This window comes from Tachyglossus aculeatus, chromosome 23 (genome assembly GCF_015852505.1).
Source record: "Tachyglossus aculeatus isolate mTacAcu1 chromosome 23, mTacAcu1.pri, whole genome shotgun sequence".
Lineage (NCBI taxonomy): Eukaryota > Metazoa > Chordata > Mammalia > Monotremata > Tachyglossidae > Tachyglossus > Tachyglossus aculeatus.
This window is the reverse complement of record NC_052088.1, coordinates 5,221,067-5,240,862: the sequence shown is the minus strand read 5'-3', so window position 1 is coordinate 5,240,862 and position 19,796 is coordinate 5,221,067. Positions and strand designations below refer to the sequence as shown.

Below are 19,796 nucleotides of genomic sequence, written 5' to 3'. Positions count from 1 at the left end.
ATTCCAGCCTACCAGTCTTTCTTGGGCCCCTTGTTGCAACTTCTTTCTGATCGACAGATCATATTTGGACTTTTCCAGCTTCCAATGTCACTCCTCCACTGCTGCTGATTGGTATCTAGTGTCCTGCACACAGGTTGACAGCAGAGTGAGGAGGGCAGCTTTGTGTTTTCAATATCCAAGGACAGTAGCTGTCAATCAGTTGGGGGCCTAGGAAAATCAGGACACAATAAGTTATCATAATGAATAGCTACGGTGTTTATGTGCCAACCGCTGAACTACGTGCTGGGGTAGATTCAAGTTAATCAGGTTGGACACAGTCCCTGTCCCACATAGGGCTTATGATCTGAGTTGGCACATAACAAATAGCGTAATTAAGCTAACTCTAATGCTTTTTAGTCCAGTTGGGCTAAATTGAAAGAAAAGGAATCAATCAATCAATCAATCAATCAATCATATTTATTGAGCGCTTACTATGTGCAGAGCACTGTACTAAGCGCTTGGGAAGTACAAATTGGCAACACATAGAGACAGTCCCTACCCAACAGTGGGCTCACAATCTAAAAGGGGGAGACAGAGAACAGAACCAAACATACCAACAAGATAAAATAAATAGAATAGAAATGTACAAGTAAAATAAATAAATAAATAAATAGAGTAATAAATATGTACAACCATATATACATATATACAGGTGCTGTGGGGAAGGGAAGGAGGTAAGATGGGGGGATGGAGAGGGGGACGAGGGGGAGAGGAAGGAAGGGGCTCAGTCTGGGAAGGCCTCCTGGAGGAGGTGAGCTCTCAGCAGGGCCTTGAAGGGAGGAAGAGAGCTAGCTTGGCGGAGGGGCAGAGGGAGGGCATTCCAGGCCCGGGGGATGACGTGGGCCGGGGGTCGACGGCGGGACAGGCGAGAACGAGGTACGGTGAGGAGATTAGCGGCGGAGGAGCGGAGGGTGTGGGCTGGGCTGGAGAAGGAGAGAAGGGAGGTGAGGTAGGAGGGGGCGAGGTGATGGACAGCCTTGAAGCCCAGGGTGAGGAGTTTCTGCGTGATGTGCAGATTGATTGGTAGCCACTGGAGATTTTTGAGGAGGGGAGTAATATGCCCAGAGCGTTTCTGGACAAAGATAATCCGGGCAGCAGCATGAAGTATGGATTGAAGTGGAGAGAGACACGAGGATGGGAGATCAGAGAGAAGGCTGGTGCAGTAGTCCAGACGGGATAGGATGAGAGCTTGAATGAGCAGGGTAGCAGTTTGGATGGAGAGGAAAGGGCAGATCTTGGCAATGTTGCGGAGCTGAGACCGGCAGGTTTTGGTGACGGCTTGGATGTGAGGGGTGAATGAGAGAGCGGAGTCGAGGATGACACCAAGGTTGCGGGCTTGTGAGACGGGAAGGATGGTAGTGCCGTCAATAGAGATGGGAAAGTCAGGGAGAGGACAAGGTTTGGGAGGGAAGACAAGGAGCTCAGTCTTCGACATGTTGAGCTTTAGGTGGCGGGCGGACATCCAGATGGAGATGTCCTGAAGGCAGGAGGAGATGCGAGCCCGGAGGGAGGGGGAGAGAGCAGGGGCAGAGATGTAGATCTGGGTGTCATCAGCGTAGAGATGAAAGTTGAAGCCGTGGGAGCGAATGAGGTCACCAAGGGAGTGGGTGTAGATTGAGAACAGAAGGGGACCAAGCACTGAACCTTGGGGAACCCCCACAGTAAGAGGATGGGAGGGGGAGGAGGAGCCTGCAAAAGAGACTGAGAAAGAACGACCGGAGAGATAAGAGGAGAACCAAGAGAGGACGGAGTCTGTGAAGCCAAGGTCAGATAGCGTGTTGAGGAGAAGGGGAAGAGGAGAATTAATATAAGACACTAATGTGAATTCTTCTAATAGTAGCTGGCTACTAAGCAAGATATCATTAAGGTTTTAAGAAGCTCGGTGCTAACTTGGTCAGTAGATATTTGCCGATCAGGAATTCTTCCTTTACCCTGGGGTTGCTCACATCTTCTAAGTTGAAGATGACCCTGCAGGCTACAACACCTCTACACATGAATGTGACTTTCACTGGGAGGGAGCCTCTTGCCCGTTTTGGCCATGTCGGTGCCAAAGGTGACCGTTTCTGGACCTTGCTTATAGGGATATTGTGGGTTTCAGGCAACCATGGTTAAGAGAGGGGTAGGGATGACTTACTTCCAGGTGGACATGGGCTGTATTTGCTTTGGCAGTAGTGATGATACTTTGAACTGTGCCATCCACACTCCCTCACCTGGGCCTCTGCCCAGTGGCACACATTGCAAGTTGGCTAGTACATTGGCTAGCAAGTTGGCTAGACAGACAATTCCATCCCCACCCCGCCCTTCAAAGCCTTATTGAAGGCACAGCTCCTCCAAGAAACTTTCCCTAAGCCCTCCTTTTCTCTTCTCCCACTCCCTTCTGCGTCTCCCTGATTTGTTTCCTTTAACCATCCCACCTCCCAGATCCGCAGCACTTAGGTACATATCTGTAATTTATTTCTTTATATTAATGTCTCTTTCCCCACTTCCCCCTGCCCAGACTGTAAGCTCGTTGTGGGCATGGAATGTGTCTGTTTATTTTAACATTGTACTCTCCCAAGTGCTTAGTACAGTGCCCGGCACACAGTAAGCGCTCAATAAATACATTGACTGACTAATATGGAAAATGAGACCTGCTTGTGATCACGAAACAGAAAATATCCAAGATCTCAGCAGCAGCAGACACAACTCTGCCCTCACCCATTTCAGAAACCATTATTGAGTATCATAGAGTGGCTAAGCATCAAAATAATAATAATTGTGATTTTTTTAAGTATATTCTCTGTACTGAGCAGTATACCAGGTTGAAACAAAAAGATTGGACACAGTCTCTGCCCAACATGGGGCTCATGGTCTAAGCAGGAGGCAGAAGAGATCATTGTATCCCCATTTTCCAGATGAGGAAGCTGAAGCACAGAGAAGTCAAATGACTTGTCCAAGGTCACACAGCAGGCAAGTGGCAGAGGTGGGATTAGAATGTGGGTTTCCTGGCTCCCAAGCCACTGTGCCTCGCTGCTTCTCAGAGAGACTTAACCGCTAAGGAAGGAAAGAGGCGAAACAAGAAATGGAAAGCAAGACAAACATCAACAAAAATATAGTTGTCCTTTGCACAGTGACATAGACTGGATCCGGAAAATGGCAGGATCACCAGAGCTGAATATAGACGGGTAAGGGTGGTTGTTTCGGGGGCAGTAAATTCACTGTGGGCAGGGAATGTGTTTGTTTATTGTGGTATTGAATTCTCCCAACTACTTAGTACAGTGCTCTGCCCACAGTAAGCGCTCAATAAATACAATTGAATGAATGAAACGAATGACTACAGTGCCACCAGATAGTCTTTTTCCATATCCAACAGGGAAAGGCACCCTCCCCCCAGTAGCAACCATTCCATTCGGGAAAGACCGCTCCAAACCACAGAGCATTCATCATCCATCTCCATGGGCCAACTGTCATTAAGACGCCCAGCCTGACCCACATCATCATCTACTTTTTTAAACGTTGGTTTCTTACTGTCCTTCTCATGCTTATATGTTGCCAATTTGTACTTCCCAAGCACTTAGTACAGTGCTCTGCACACAGTAAGCGCACAATAAATACGATTGATGATGATGATGCTTACTATCTCAAAATCCTGCTTGGAGCTGCTATGGCAGATGAACTAGGAAACTAATTAGCATCTGTTGTCTGTCTTTGTGATTAGGTTAATATTTTTAAAGTAAAACATCACTCAGGTGCTCTGTCCTCAGCCTAGAAGTCAAAAGTCAGCATGTGTGAAGAAGCAGCAATGCGAAAAGCAGCGTGGCTCAGTGGAAAGAGCCCGGGCTTTGGAGTCACAGGTCATGGGTTCAAATCCCGGCTCTGTCAGCTGTGTGACGTTGGGCAAGTCACTTCACTTCTCTGTGCCTCAGTTACCTCATTTGTAAAATGGGGATTAAAACTTTGAGCCACCCGTGGGACAACCTGATCACCTTGTAATGTCCCCAGCACTTGGAATAGTGCTTTGCACATAGTAAGCCCTTAACAAATACCATTATTATTATTATTATTATTATTATTATAATTATTATTATTATTATTATTATTGTGTGTGAGGGCACCATCTTGCGTCTCTTTTTCTCCTCTAACCTTTCTGTTCAATCTTCAGAGACTTTTTCTGGCTCTTCCTCTGCCTCTCACCCCCTAACTGTGTGTGTCCCTCAAGGCTCAGTTCTAAGTCCTCTTCCCTTTTCGATCTACACTCATTCATTTCGGAAGCTTATTTGCTCCCCTAGCTACAATTACCACCTCTATTTGGATGATTCCCAAATCTACATCACCAGCCCCTACTTCTCACTTTCCCGCCTGCCTCGGGGACATTCATTCATTCAATTGTATTTATTGAGCACTTACTGTGTGCAGAGCATTCATTTCATTCATTCATTCAATCGTATTTATTGAGCACTTACTGTGTGCAGAGCACTGTACTAAGCGCTTGGGAAGTACAGGTTGGCAACATATAGAGATGGGCCCTACCCAACAACGGGCTCACAGTCTAGAAGGGGGAGACAGACAACAACACAAAACATGTGGACAGGTGTCAAGTCATCAGAATAAATAGAAATAAAGCTAGATCCACATCATTAACAAAATAAACAGAATAGTAAATATGTACAAGTAAAATAGAATGATAAATCTGTCCAAACATATATACAGGTGCTGTGGGGAGGGAAAGGAGGTAAGGTGGAGGGGATGGGGAGGAGGAGAGGAAAAAGGGGGCTCAGTCTGGGAAGGCCTCCTGGAGGAGGTGATCTCTCAGTAGGGACACTTCTACAAGGGTGTCCCACTGGTACCTACACCTCAATATAATAATAATAATGATGGCATTTATTAAGCGCTTACTATTTGCGAAGCACTGTTCTAAGCGCTGGGGAGGTGACAAGGTGATCAGGTTGTCTCACGGGGGACAGATGAGGGAACTGAGGCACAGACAAGTTAAGTGACTTGCCCAAAGTCACACAGCAGACAATTGTCTCAGCCGGGATTTGAACCCCTGACCTCTAACTCCAAAGCCCATGCTCTTTCCACCAAACCCGTCTTCTCCTCCCCCTACTTTTCCCGTAACCATTGACACCCCCACCATCTTCCTTTATTTCTCAAGCCCAAAACTTGGCAATAACCTTGACTCTTCCTTCTCTTTCAATCCTCACATTCTCTTTGTGGCCAAATCCTTCCTCCATAACATTTTCAGAATCCACCTCTTCCTTTTCACCCAAACGTCCACCACGCTGGTCCAGACTTTTGTCCTGTCCCAGCTTGCCTACTGCGCCAGCCTCCTGCCTGACCTCTCAGCCTCCTGTCTCTCCTCTCTCCAGTCCACACTTCACTCTACTGCCTAGATCATTTTTCTGAAGCATCATTCTGTTTGTCTCCACACTCCTCAAAATCCCTTTACGCATCGAGCCAACAGTTCTGACCATCACCTTCAGCGCTCAATTAGTTCTCGCCCTCCTATTTATCCACTGTTTTCTTCCACTACACCCCTGCTCACCTGCGGCATTCTTCTCTAATGTATTCACTGTGTCCTGTTTCCACCTCTCTTACCACCAACCTCTGGCTCACATCCTTTCCCCTGCCTGGAAATCTCTCACCCATCAAGTCCAACAGACCTCTGCTCTCCCAATAGTGAAATCACATCCCCAAGAAGTCTTCCCTGATAAATCTCTCCTCTTTCCTCTTTATATAATAGTAATGGTGGTATTCGTTAAGCGCTTACTCTGTGCCAAGCACTTTCTAAGTGCTCCCAACTGCCTCCTCACATGGTCAGAGCACTTCCATGTCACCTGAGCACTTGGTTAGTGACACCTCTTCCCCCTCTATAGTGCTTATAGTCATTCAGTCGTGTGTATTGAACGCTTACTGTGTGCAAAGCACTGTACTAGGCGCTTGGGAGAGTGCAATATCACAATAAACAGATACATTCCCTGCCCACAATGAGCTATGGATTGTAAATTCCTTGAGGTTGAGGAGCAGATTGTGCTCTCCTAAGCCCTGTGTCCTGTGCTTGGCACATAGTGCAGATATACCCCAGTGCTCAGTTCGTTTGGCGCATAATAAGCACTTAATAAATACCATGTTATTTTTAGTAATACAGTGCTTTGCACACAAGAGAAGCTCAATAAATTCAGTAGCTTGACTGGAAATCAAAAGCTTGTAGTAAAGTCAGAAAGTTTTGCGAACCAAGAACAGGAAAGCCTTACAGAATATTAATAGATTAAATAAAAATGCTGAAAAGCGGGAAAAATTCTGACCTGAGAAGAGTTGTCATCGGGCCAAGCATTCTCCAAGACTGTAATATTTGAATATGCAAAAAAGATCTGGGTTCTAGAAATCCTATGCCCATTCCTTATCCGGGAATCCACTAAGTCTCCCATTAAAGAAGATACTACAAACTTCTTGTCCCAGATTATGTCACTGTTTTTATACTCCCTTCTTTTTCCTGCCCTTTTGACTTCAACCTCTTTGGCTCTTAATTAAGGTGAAACTCCAGCTATTTGCTAACCGTATCGAAGTGTAAGGTAAATGTCATGGATTTCAGAAGGAAGGACCTTTTTTAATGTCACTGATGAGAAGCAGTCAAGGGTCCAAGATATTTCAGAGTTCAAGAAGACTAAATACTTTAACATTGAGTTCTTCTTTGGGAAGCTGGAGTTATTCAATTTACTGAAGTTGGAGTGTCCCCAAATGTAAAAAGAAGACAACTTGAGGGGTTATATAGCTATATTAATTTGTTCTCCTGCAGAAACTTGTACCTTCCTATTATTCTGTGCCAGTAGAATTAACAAATCTGGCGGGCAAAGAATGGTTTATTGTAATCATTATATTTGGTGATAGCTTCCCTCTTTTTCAGGAAACTTAAAGGGAAGGGAAGAGAGGTATTTTTAATAACTGTGGTATTTGTTAAGCACTCACTATGGGCTAAGCACTGTACTAAGTGCTGGGGTAGATAAAAGATAATCAGGTCTGACACAGTCCCCACCCAAATGGGGCTCACAGTTTAAGTAGGAAGGAGAACAGGTATTTAATCCCATTTTACAGTTGAGGAAACTGAAGTGAAATGACTTGCCCATAGTCAGACCGCAGATAAGTGATAGAGTCAGGATTAGAACCTTAGGTTCCCTGATTCCCAAGCCACGCTTTCCATTTGGCCACACTGCTTCCCTGGAATGATTTATATGTTGCCTTGCTCAGAGTTAGGGGAAGAGATAAACTTATTTCCAGAGGGCCCTTCCAATCGTAAGATTATCCGACAAGGATAAGGTCACTGGTGGGTGCTTAGTAAGAGTGGTACGTAACCCACTTTATCTCAGAGTCCCTTCTGTGGCAAGGATGAGAACATTTTAGAGAAGCCCAATGAAGGATTTTCCCGATTGCTGCATAGTACATACTATCACTTAGTCAATCATATTTATTGAGCGCTTACTGGGTGCAGAACACTGTGTTAAGCACTTCGGAGAATACAGTATAACAACATAACATACTGTGTCTAGCTGTAAAGGATATACAACATTTAGCTGCACTTCCAGTTCAAAGATGACGCCTCTGTCAGTGAGATTTGTTCTTCCCAGCCAAACTCTGTCCTCCCATGACTTTCCCGTCACTGAAGATGGCACCATCATCTCTCTCATTCAACCCACATATTCAATCTGTCACCAGATCCTGTCGATTCAACCTTCACAACATTGTTAAAATCCACCCTTTCCTCTCCACCCAAAATGCTGCCACGCTTACCCAAACATTTATCCTGTCCCACTTTGGCTACTGAATCAGCCTCCTTGCTAACCTCCTTGCCACCTGTCTCTCCCCACTCCAGTTCATACATCATTCTGCTGTGTGGATCATTTTTCTTAAAAAGCATTCAGTACATGCTTCCCCCCTTCTCAAGACCCTCGAGAGGTTGCCCATCCACCTCCGCATCAAACAGAAGCTCTTTTGGCTTTGAAGCAGTTAATCTCCTTGCCCCCTCCTATCGTACCTCACTGATTTCCTTCTACAACCCAGCATGTCCACTTGCCCGTCTAACACCAACATATTCACTGTACCTCGAGCCCATCTATCTCACCTTCGACCCCTTGTCCACCTCCTGCCTCTGGCCTGAAACTTCCTCCCTCTTCATATGCAACAAAAGGTCACTCTCCCCTTTTTCAAAACCTTATTAAAATCACATTTCCTCAAAGAGGTCTTCCCCAAATAAGCCCTCGTTTCCTCTACTCCCTATCCCTTCTGCATTCATTTATTCAATCGTATTTATTCGTCACCCTTGCACTTGTATTTGGACCTTTATACACCCCACTCTCTTGCATACATATCCATAATTTATTTTAATATCTGTTTCCATTCATTCAATCCTACTGAGTGCTCACCGTGTGCAGAGCACCGTACTAAGCACTTGGTGAAGTACAGTACGGCAATAGAGGCAATCCCTGCCCACAGTGAGCTCCGCACTATAAACTCAATAACAATAATAATAATGGTACTTGTTAAGTGTTTACTACAGGTCAAGCAGTGTACTCAGTGCTGAGGTAGATACAAGAAAATCAGGTCCCACACAGGCTCACAGTCTAAGTAGGAGGGAGAAAAAATTGAACACATTCCCCTGTGCGCAGGGAAAGTATCTACCAACTCTGTTATGTTGTATTCTCCCAAACACTCAGTGCTCTGCACACAGTAAGTGCTTAATAAATGTGTTTGATCGATTGATTAAAGGAAGACCAGTGCGTGACTGGCATTCCATTCTGCTTCGTGTGCTATCAAGATTGGCCCTGGCTGTAATATTGCATTTGTTATCTGACCCTGTTTTCATCTCTCTCTTGGTAGCCCTAGAAGAGCCACCCCACTTTGCATTCATTCAGTGGTATTTATTGAGCACTTACTGTGTGCAGAACACCGTTCTAGGCACTTGGGAGAGTATGATATAACAATATAACAGACACACTCCCTGCCCACAATGAGCTCACAGTCTAGAAGGGCGGGCAGACATTTAATATATATAAATATATTACAGATATATGCATAAGTGCTGTGGAGCTGGGAGGGGGGGATGAATACAAGGAGCAAGTCAGGATGACCCAGAAGGGAGAGGGAGAAGAGGAAAGGAGGGCTCAGTCAGGGAAGGCCTCTTGGAGGAGATGGGCCTTCAATAAGGCTTTGAAGGTGGAGAGAGTAATTGTCGGACTCGAGGAAGGAGGGGGTTTCAGGCCACAGGCAGGACATGTGAGAGGGGCAGGCGGCGACATAGATGAGGTGGAGGTAGAGTGAGAAGGTTACCATTAGCGGAGTGAAGTGTGTGGGCTGGGTTGTAGAAGGAGAGTAGTGAGGTGAGGTAGGAGGGGGCGAGGTGATTGACTGCTTTAAATCCAATGGTGAGGAGTTTCTGATTGCTGCCTGCCAGGCTGACAATCTCCAAACCACATTGGATGAGATTTTTGACTTCACTTTATCTTCAAATATCATTTTTTCCAATATCTGGAATATACCTGATGGTGTGGAATAAACACAGTCGATATGTGCTGGATAGCATTCGTTTATGTGTGCCTATTTTTAGCTGCAAGTTTTCTAAAAGTAAATTAGTGGCTTTAACCCCGCCGAAATATCAAAAAGAGGGTCGTTGGAGAGAGTGATCTATGGGAAACAGCCCCAAAGGGCCAGAGTGATAGACGGAATAACGTAGGCATATTATTCATTCTGCATTTCTACCCTTTTGTGTTTAAAAAGGACCAGCCATCAGCAGATATTCTGTGTTAAAACTCAGGGAATGATGAATCAGCCACTTTCTCCCCCACAGGGATTAGAGTTTTGCAAACTCTCCTAGCCTGAGTCATCTAATAAGGGCATGAGTAACAGAAGGATTCCCTCCTTACTTTTCTCTCTCCAACAAGCTCCTGACCCTCAAATTCATATTTAATCAGATATACTAATCAATCGATTGATCGTATTTATCGAGCACTTGCTGTGTGCAGAGCACTGTACTAAGCGCTTGGGAGAGTACAGTATAACACTATAACAGACACATTCCCTGCCCACAATGAGCTTACTCATGAAACCACAGATTCCCTTAGAGCAGAAGAGTACTGATATATTCACCCAAGCTTACTACTTTACCCATTCTGCCCATGGGGGAAGGATGCCTGGATTTCTTATTGGTGGCGTTCAGATTAGTCAATCAATTGCATTTATTAAGCACTTACTGTGTGCAGAGCACTGTCCTAAATGCTTGGGAGAGTACTATATAACAATACAACAGACACATTCCCTGCCCACAACAAGTTTACAATCTAGAGGTGTCGTGAAAGCGCTAGAAAGACCACACAGAGGTGTCTGCTTGGGATGAGAGTACAATCTGTATTTGCCTCTAAAGACCGTTTAGGAGATCTGAAGTCTGTCGACATTAATTTTTTCTTTTAATCTCTGTTCAGTATTTCAGTGCCTTGTCGTTGACCCAGAATCTCTACCTCAGACATTTCCAAAACAAGGAAGCCAGGGCGGGGAAGAGTAGATCAGCCAAAGCCAGAAGAAATTTTTACTAGGCCATAAACCACCTTACTGAGACACTTACTGTTAACGCAGGACCGGGCGACTCGAGGCCGAGACAAAAGGATAATTTATATTTTGGTTACATGCCGAAGGGTGGGAATGCCCAGGGGAGTGATCGCAAATCTTCAGCAGTAGAATTCTGAAGGGGAATCGCTACTTATATGCCAACAGGGGAGAAAAACTACCTGAGAAAATTCCCTGGTCTTTGTACTGCTCAAGAAAAACCTGATTCTTTGGATTCCTTGGTCATCCAAGGCTCTTCATCCACATATAAAGATTACACTGAATTGATGCAGATCTGGTCAGGGCTGGTGAAATTAGTGAATGTCCACATGTTCTGGCAAAGTTCTGTACGTGGAAGCAAACATGCATTATTGTTCTCTGTCTCCATCCACTCCCAGGCCATGTTCCACCCATGGCACCTGGGGAATATCTTTCCCGTTGGTCACACCGCTCAGTCTTTTGGCTTGGCTAGATGTCTTCAGGCCCCAGAGTAGCTCCATGCTGACCGCGGAGAAAGAGAATCCACTATGTCCAGGAATCCATTGCACTTGGCCAGTGTTCCTGGCGATGGTACTCTTCCCACAAGTTCCCCAGGAATTTTAAAAGCAATAACTGGCAGTGACTGGGCTTCCCTGACAACTGCTCCTAGAACAATGGAAGACTTCAGGACCTCTCCCCCTCTAGACTGAAAGCTCGTTGCGGCCAGGGAATGGGTCTATTTATTGTTATATTGTACTCTCCCAGGCGCTTAGTATAGTTCTCCGTGCATAATAAGCACTCAACAAATGCTACCGACCGACTGACTGACCTACATTCTCAAAGCCATCACTGTGCGGGTTACTCAGGCTGGTGGGATTTGGTTTGGTCATTTCACTCCATGAGATGCAGTGAAGAAAATGACTCCATCAGTAGGGAATCCCTCATACAGTACATTTTATAGGGGTATTCCATATCATCATCATCAATCGTATTTATTGAGTGCTTACTGTGTGCAGAGCACTGTACTAAGCGCTTGGGAAGTACAAGTTGGTAACATATAGAGACAGTCCCTACCCAGCAGTGGGCTCACAGTCTAAAAATCAAACAAAAACTCATCACCATTGGCTTTAAAGCACTCCATCACCTTACCCCCTCCTACCTCACCTTGCTTCTCTTCTACAGTGCAGCCCGCAGCGTGACTTAGTGAAAAACCCCCTCCTCATCCCCCCGGCCTTGCCTCCTTCCCCTCCCCACATCACCTGTATATATGTATATATGTTTGTACATATTTGTTACTCTATTTTACTTGTACATACTTATTCTATTTATTTAATTTTGTTAATATGTTTTGTTTTGTTGTCTGTCTCCCCCTTCTAGACTGTTAACCCACTGTTGAGTAGGGACCGTCTCTATATGTTGCCAACTTGTACTTCCCAAGCGCTTAGTACAGTGCTCTGCACACAGTAAGCGCTCAATAAATACGATTGAATGAATGAATGAAAAGAGCCCGGGCTTGGGAGTCAGAGGTCATGGGTTCTAATCCTGGCTCCGCCACTTGTCTGCTGTGTGACTTTGGGCAAGTCACTTCACTTCTCTGTAAGCGCTCAATAAATACGATTGATTGATTGATTGATTCACTTCTCTGGGCTTCAGTTACCTCATCTGTAAAATGGGGATTAAGACTGTGAGCCTCACATGGGACAACCTGATTATCTTGTATCTACCCCAGCGCTTAGAACAGTGTTTGGCGTATAGTAAGCGCTTAACAAATACCAACATTATTTTTTCCTCAGCTCCCATTCCCTTCTGCATCGCCCTGACTTGCTCCCTTTGCTCTTTCCCCCTCTCCCAGTCCCACAGCACTTATGTATATATCTTTCATTTATTTATTTGTATTGAGGTCTGCCTCCCCCAACTCTAGACTGTGAGCTCATTGTGGGCAGGGATTGTCACTCTTTATTGTTGAATTGTACTTTCCCAAAACCTTAGCACAGTGCTCTGCTCACAGTAAATGCTTAGTAAATATGATTGAATGAATGAGTGAATGTTATCCCTGTATTTAGCTCCCCTGGGAAGCCAATCCTATAGAAAAATACCAAAAATACACATTCACCTGAGAAATACAAGCTCGATCCCCTCTAGACTGTAAGCTTGTTGTGGGCAGGGGATGTGTCTGTTTATTGTTGTATTGTACTCTCCCAAGTGCTTAGCATAATACTCTGCCCACAATAAGAACTCGATCATTCATTCATTCAATCGTATTTATTGAGCGCTTACTGTGTGCAGAGCACTGTACTAAGCGCTTGGGAAGTACAAGTCGGCGACATATAGAGACAGTCCCTACAATCGAGTACAATTGAATGAATTCAATTCCCAAGCGCTTTGTACTTACCAAGTGCTTAGTACAGTGCTGTGCACACAGTGAGCGCTCAATAAATATGATTGATTGGTTGAATGAATGAATCAATGAATCAGTGAAGGGGAGGGAGGGATTCATTAAAAAATAGTGCACTCCACTTCCCCGTGAAGGGGAGAGCATTCTAACCCCTCTTTTGATTTTTCTTCCAACTTGGGTCTCTGGAGGTAGGTTGTCCACCATAGTGCTTACTGAAATCCAGCTGCCAAGTTATCCAAAGAGAGATGGAGGTGTGCAAAAGATTCCTTGTTTCAACTCATTTTTTTTATAAGTTGGATTATGGCAGATGGAGACATGTGCCAGTGAAGAGCTGTCACCATTTCCATATAGCTATGTCTGCTTCTGCCATAAAACTCCCTCCGCCATCCCTTCCAAGACACCTTCCCTAACTAACTTCTCATTTCCCCACCCATCCTCTCTCCCTTTTGTATCACGGATGCCCTTGGATTTGTACCTTGATCCACTCTGCTATTCACCCTCTCCCCAGTCCCACAGCAATTATACACCCACCCTGTCTGCTGCTTTCCCCAATTTTTAATGCCTGTCTCCCCTGCTGGATCGTAAGCTCCTTGAGGGCAGGGTTGTGTGACCAACTCTACTGTATGTAGTCTTCTAACCACTAAGTGCTCAATAAATACCACTGGGTTTCCCCTGAGCTCGAACTGTCAGTAAGATTCAACTGGCGTATTCGACCCCAGCAGTTTCCTGGCCTCACCATAAAGGAATCAAAGCCCTAATGAAGTGAAAGATGCCGACATGGAACTTCGCAACTAGAAATCATTTCGCTTTTGTCTGCCTGGGAAGCAGTATGGCCCAGTGGGTAGACCGCGGGCCACTTGAGGATGCTGAGGTACAGAGATTTTAAATGGTCAAAGACAGCAGGCAAGTAAAATCAGTAAAATGGGGATTGAATTCCTCTTCCCCATCTCCCTTAGTGTGCTATAAGGCAGGGATTGTGCTTGGCACATAGTAAGTGCTTAACAAGTATCACAGTTATTATCATTATTTTGTATCATCGATATGACTGCTGTTATTATCTTGAATCTGAAGTTTTTCCTTCCGTGCTAATTTGTTTGTTTTAACTTTCTTCCAGCCCAGATGATTTACTCAATGCCTTGAATGAGGGTATCAGTCGTGCTGATGTCATCATCACATCCGGGGGAGTGTCCATGGGGGAAAAGGTATGAAAAGGAAAGCAAATAGTGTTTAGAAAAATTCTGATCGCCTTGAGGTAGGAATGCCTGTGCTACTTGCTTGCACATTGTGTGTACTTCGATACTAATCAACTTGGTGTATGTGAGCATCATTATGCCTATTTATTAACTGATCTTGGTGAAATGTCTTGCCTCCCATGTTTTGGCAGTTACTGTGATTAAATTCAAAAGGTTTTTGACTCCCATCCAGTCAGTCTGCAAACTGTCCGCCAATCCTTCCCAAACTTACAATGCCAGAGTGTTGGGCATCTGATGGCAGGACACCCTACAGACTGAATCAATCAATCAATCAATCGTATTTATTGAGCGCTTACTGTGTGCAGAGCACTGTACTAAGCGCTTGGGAAGTACAGGTTGGCAGCATATAGAGACAGTCCCTACCCAACAGTGGGCTCACAGTCTAAAAGGGGGAGACAGAGAACAAAACCAAACATACTAACAAAATAAAATCATCATCATCATCAATCGTATTTATTGAGCGCTTACTATGTGCAGAGCACTGTACTAAGCGCTTGGGAAGTACAAATTGGCAACATATAGAGACAGTCCCTACCCAACAGTGGGCTCACAGTCTAAAAGGGGGAGACAGAGAACAAAACCAAACATACTAACAAAATAAAATAAATAGAATAGATGTGTACAAATAAAATAAATAAATAGAGTAATAAATATGTACAAACATATATACATATATGCAGGTGCCGTGGGGAAGGGAAGGAGGTAACATGGGGGGGATGGAGAGGGGGACGAGGGGGAGAGGAAGGAAGGGGCTCAGTCTGGGAAGGCCTCCTGAAGAAAGGCAAAGGTCACGCATCAGAATAGTAATAATAATAATTATTATTATGGTTTGTGTTAAGTGCTTACTATGGGCCAGGCACTGGGGAGGGGCGGGTGGTGGGGGACAAGCAAATTGGGTTGGACACAGTCCCTGTCCCACATGGGACTCAGTCTCAATCCCCATTTTACAGATGAGGTAACTGAGCCACAGAGAAGTAAAGTGACTTGCCCAGGGTCACACAGCAGACAAGTGGCGGAGCCAGGATTAGAACCCACGACCTTCTGACGCTCAGGCTCTTGCTCTGTCCACTACGCAATGTTGCAGCTCTAGTTTTTCTTCAAGTTCTTACCCAGCGTTGATTGTTTTTTAGTACAACCCAATTTCCCCAGACCCTCCTTCCAAAACCCCGTGCTCAACTCTCTCACTTTCCCTAGTCCCGATACATGGTTATTCCTGCCTCACGGGAAGACCTTAAAAATAAAGGTCTCGATATCGGGGGAAGTGGCTTGTAGATTCGGGTAGATCAGTTATCCAGTTAGCCCAGGCCAAGATAGATTGGTCATCGGCCAATCCTGCATTTGGGCTGCACTAACTACCCCGGGGGCAGAGAAATTTCGAGGGAGAAAGAATTAACCTGGGGAAATTTGGGTAGCTGAGAAGGGACTCAGCCTTGTGGAAAAGGAGAAGATGAGAGGAGCAGGAGTAGGTCGATCTGTTGGGTAGGATTGTCTCTATTTGTTGCCAAATTGTACTCTCCAAGTGCTTAGTACAGTGCTATGCACACAGTAAGTGCTCAAAAAATACCATTGAATGAATGAATCTGGCTAATCAGAACTCCCCATGGCCAGGTCTCTTACTATCATCATCAATCGTATTTATTGAGCACTTACTATGTGCAGAGCACTGTACTAAGCGCTTGGGAAGTACAAATTGGCAACATATAGAGACAGTCCCTACCCAACAGTGGGCTCACAGTCTAAAAGTCTTACTAACAGTCTTACTAACCTTTTGACCCTTTATAACCTTTACCCTTTACCCTTTATAACCTTTATTTAGAAGCAGCGTGGCTCAGTGGAAAGAGCCCGGGCTTTGGAGTCAGAGGTCATGGGTTCAGATCCCGGCTCCGCCACTTGTCAGCCGGGTGACTTTGGGCAAGTCACTTCACTTCTCTGGGCCTCAGTTCCCTCATCTGTAAAATGGGGATAAAGACTGTGAGCCCCATGTGGGACAACCTGGTCACCTTGTAACCTCCCCAGCGCTTAGAACAGTGCATTGCACATAGTAAATGCTTAATAAATGCCATTATTATTATTATTATTATTATTATTACCCCTTCTTCCCCAGTCAGTCAGTCCGTGGAATTTATTGAGCGCTCACTGTGTGCAGAGCACTGTACTAAGCACTTGGGAGGGTACAATATAACAGAGTTGGTAGACCGGTTACCTGCCCACAATGAGCTTCCAGTCTACAGGATTCCCCAAGGAATCCTCTTTCCCCCACCCCCCTGCCCCACTGCATCCTGCTGTCTTTGAGCCCCTCTCCCAATTCTCCTCCAGCAGCTCCCATCATAATAATAATAACAATGGTATTTGTTAAGTGCTTACTATGTGCTGTTCTAAGCTCTGGAGGGATATAAGATGATCAGGTTGTCCCACGTGGGGCTCACAGTCTTAATCCTCATTTTACAGATGAGGTAACTGAGGCCCAGAGAAGTTAAGCGACTTGCCCAAAGTCGCACAGCTGACAAGGGGCAGGGTCGGGATTAGAACCCACGACCTCTGACTCCCAAGCCCGTGCTCTATCTACTGAGCCACGCTCCTCACCGTCACTCCCCACCTCCAATTCCCCTTCCACTGAATTTCAGGCACAAGGGCCTGCCTGCCTTTAAATCCAAAATTCAGTTGCAAGCTCTAAGGTCTTTTATGTTGTTGTTTGGCTGTTTTTTTAAAAAAAGACACAGTGTCTCGGGGGGGAAGAGAGTATCTCAGGCTAAAATGATCACCTTGAGTGAAGATGACAAGGTTTGGTGACTGGGGCTCTTTAATGACAGTCTCTCCCAGGGAGGCGGCCGCGCTGCCTGTTGTTGCAAGCTCCAATGCAGTCTTTAGCCCAAGGCAACACAGTAAAAACCACTCTAGGGACCACAAGGTCTACACAGTGTGCCGAGGGCTACACTGTGGAGGGGAAAGAAATGTACTTTAAATACTATCAAACCGCCCCAGAGACTGTCAGTCTATTAAGTACTTGATAAGGAGTTTCTAAGTGTTACCTATCCCTTTCCCAGGAAGACCTGGCCTATATTCCTAATAAACAGAGTGGGGAAACAGCAGGCGTAATGGGAAGAACTCCGGCTTGGGAGCCAGAGAACCTGGGTTTTATTCCCCGTTCACCGCTTGTCTACTGTGTGACCTTGAGCAAGTCACGTAGCTGTCCTGAACCTCAGTTTCCTCCACTCTAAAATGGGGATTCAGTACCTGCTTCCCTTTCTACTTAAGAGAAGCAGCGTGGCTCAGTGGAAAGAGCCCGGGCTTTGGAGTCGGAGGTCATCGGTTCAAATCCCGGCTCTGCCACTTGTCAGCTGTGTGACTTTGGGCAAGTCACTTCACTTCTCCGGGCCTCAGTTACCTCATCTGGAAAATGGGGTTAAGACTGGGAGCCCCCCGCGGGACAACCTGATCACCTTGTAACCTCCCCAGTGCTTAGAACAGTGCTTTGCACATAGTAAGCGCTTAATAAATGCCATTATTATTGTTATTAAGAGAAGCAGCGTGGCTCAGTGGAAAGAGCCCGGGCTTTGGAGTCGGAGGTCATGGGTTCAAATCCCGGCTCCGCCACTTGTCAGCTGTGTGACTTTGGGCAAATCTGGGCCTCAGTTACCTCATCTGGAAAATGGGGATTAAGACTGTGAGCCCCACATGGGACAACCTGATCACCTTGGAAACTCCCCGGCGCTTAGAACAGTGCTTTGCACATAGTAAGGGCTTAATAAATGCCATCAAAAAAAAAAAGTCACTTCACTTTTCTGGGCCTCTGTTACCTCATCTGTAAAACGGGGATGAAGACTGTAAGCCCCCTGTGGAACAACCTGATCATCTTGTAACCTCCCCAGTGCTTAGAACAGTGCTTTGCACATAGTAAGCTCTTAATAAATGCCATTATTATTATTATTATTATTAAGACTGTGAGCCCTAATGGATAGAGCATGGGCTGGGAGTCAGGAGGTCATGGGTTCTAATCCTGCTCTGCCACTTAATAAATAATAATAAATAATAATGACATTTATTAAGCGCTTACTATGTGCAAAGCACTGTTCTAAGCACTGGGGAGGTTACAAGGTGATCAGGTTGTCCCACAGGGGGTTCACAGTCTTAATCCCCATTTTACAGATGAGGGAACTGAGGCCCAGAGAAGTGAAGTGACTCGCCCAAAGTCACACAGCTGACCATTGGCAGAGCCGGGATTTGAACCCACGGCCTCTGACTCCAAAGCCCAGGTTCTTTCCCCTGAGCTACGCACTTGTCTACTTTGTGACCTTGGGCAAGTCACGTCACTTCTCTGTGGCTCAGTTACCTCACCTGTAAAACGGGGATTGAGAATGTGAGCCCCACGTGGGACAGGGACTGTGTCCAATCCAGTTTGCTTGTCTCCACCCCAGTGCTTAGTACAGTGCCTGCCACATAGTAAGCACTAAACAGATACCACAATTATCATTATTATTGTTGTTGTTATGTGGGACAGGGACTGTGTCCGACCTGATGAACCTTTATCTACCCCAGGGCTTAGAACAGCTCTTGACACACAGTAATCACTGAACAAAAGTAATAATAATCATAATAATCATATTATTTCAGGAGAAGCAGCGTGGCTCAGTGGAAAGAGCACGGGCTTGGGAGTCAGAGGTCATGGGTTCAAATCCCGGCTCCGCCAATTGTCAGCTGTGAGACCTTGGGCAAGTCACTTAGCTTCTCTGTGCCTCAGTTACCTCGTCTGTAAAATGGGGATGAAGACTGTCAGGTCAGGGGAGGGAAGGTGCCATGCCCCTCGGGTGGAATTACTAAGTACGTCTTATTCACTTGTTCTTTTTAAATGCAATGAGGTTGTCTTGTGCTCGATGTGAATTTGAATTTGTCTGCTCTGTGCCATTGTAATTGTCACTTTCTTCCTGTGTTGGGTTATGTTTAAAGTATTTTGGAGAAGAGCCGCTTATGTATTATAGACAACTACTCTTTATTTTATGTGGTCACATAGGAAAAGAGTCTGTTCTATTTGAAAATAGGAAGATTGATCAGTATTTAATAGCATTTATTTTAGTACTGCCTTTTATGAATTTTAAAGGCATTACTTCAAAAAGCTGATTGATTTCAGCAATTAAAACTTTTTAAAATGAATTTATTTTTAAAATCTACACTTATTTGCATGTAAATCAGTTCAGGGTACAACTCTTTGGACATCATCAGAAAGAGAATGGATGCAGGGAAAGTGGGACGTGGGACAGCCTGATCACCTTGTATCCTCCCCAGCGCTTAGAACAGTGCTTTGCACGTAGTAAGCACTTAACAAATGCCATCATTATTATTATTATTATTATTATTATTATTATTGTTATTATATAATAATAGAGGAGATAGAGGAGTAGATCCAATTGGCAACAATGCAGGAAAAACACAGGCTCATCCACTCCTTGCCCTGGCCAAAATTCAGCCGGCAATGACGGACAGGTCTCAGCCCCTGCTTTCTCTAGCCAAATTGCCCAGCAGAAGGCCAGCAGGTCTCTTACTGCAGTCAGCCTAGCAGCGATGGA

At 45.2% G+C, this 19,796-nt stretch overlaps 1 protein-coding gene across 5 annotated transcripts in view; it reads left to right on the top strand.

Moving 5' to 3' along the window:
- Positions 1-19,796, top strand: part of GPHN (gephyrin) — a 720,134-nt gene that overhangs the window by 670,174 nt on the left and 30,164 nt on the right. For all 5 annotated transcript variants that reach the window (XM_038765627.1, XM_038765623.1, XM_038765626.1 and 2 more), the window contains one exon: positions 14,097-14,184. In XM_038765627.1, the coding sequence (XP_038621555.1) occupies positions 14,097-14,184 (88 nt within the window). The remainder of the gene's footprint in view (positions 1-14,096; positions 14,185-19,796) is intronic.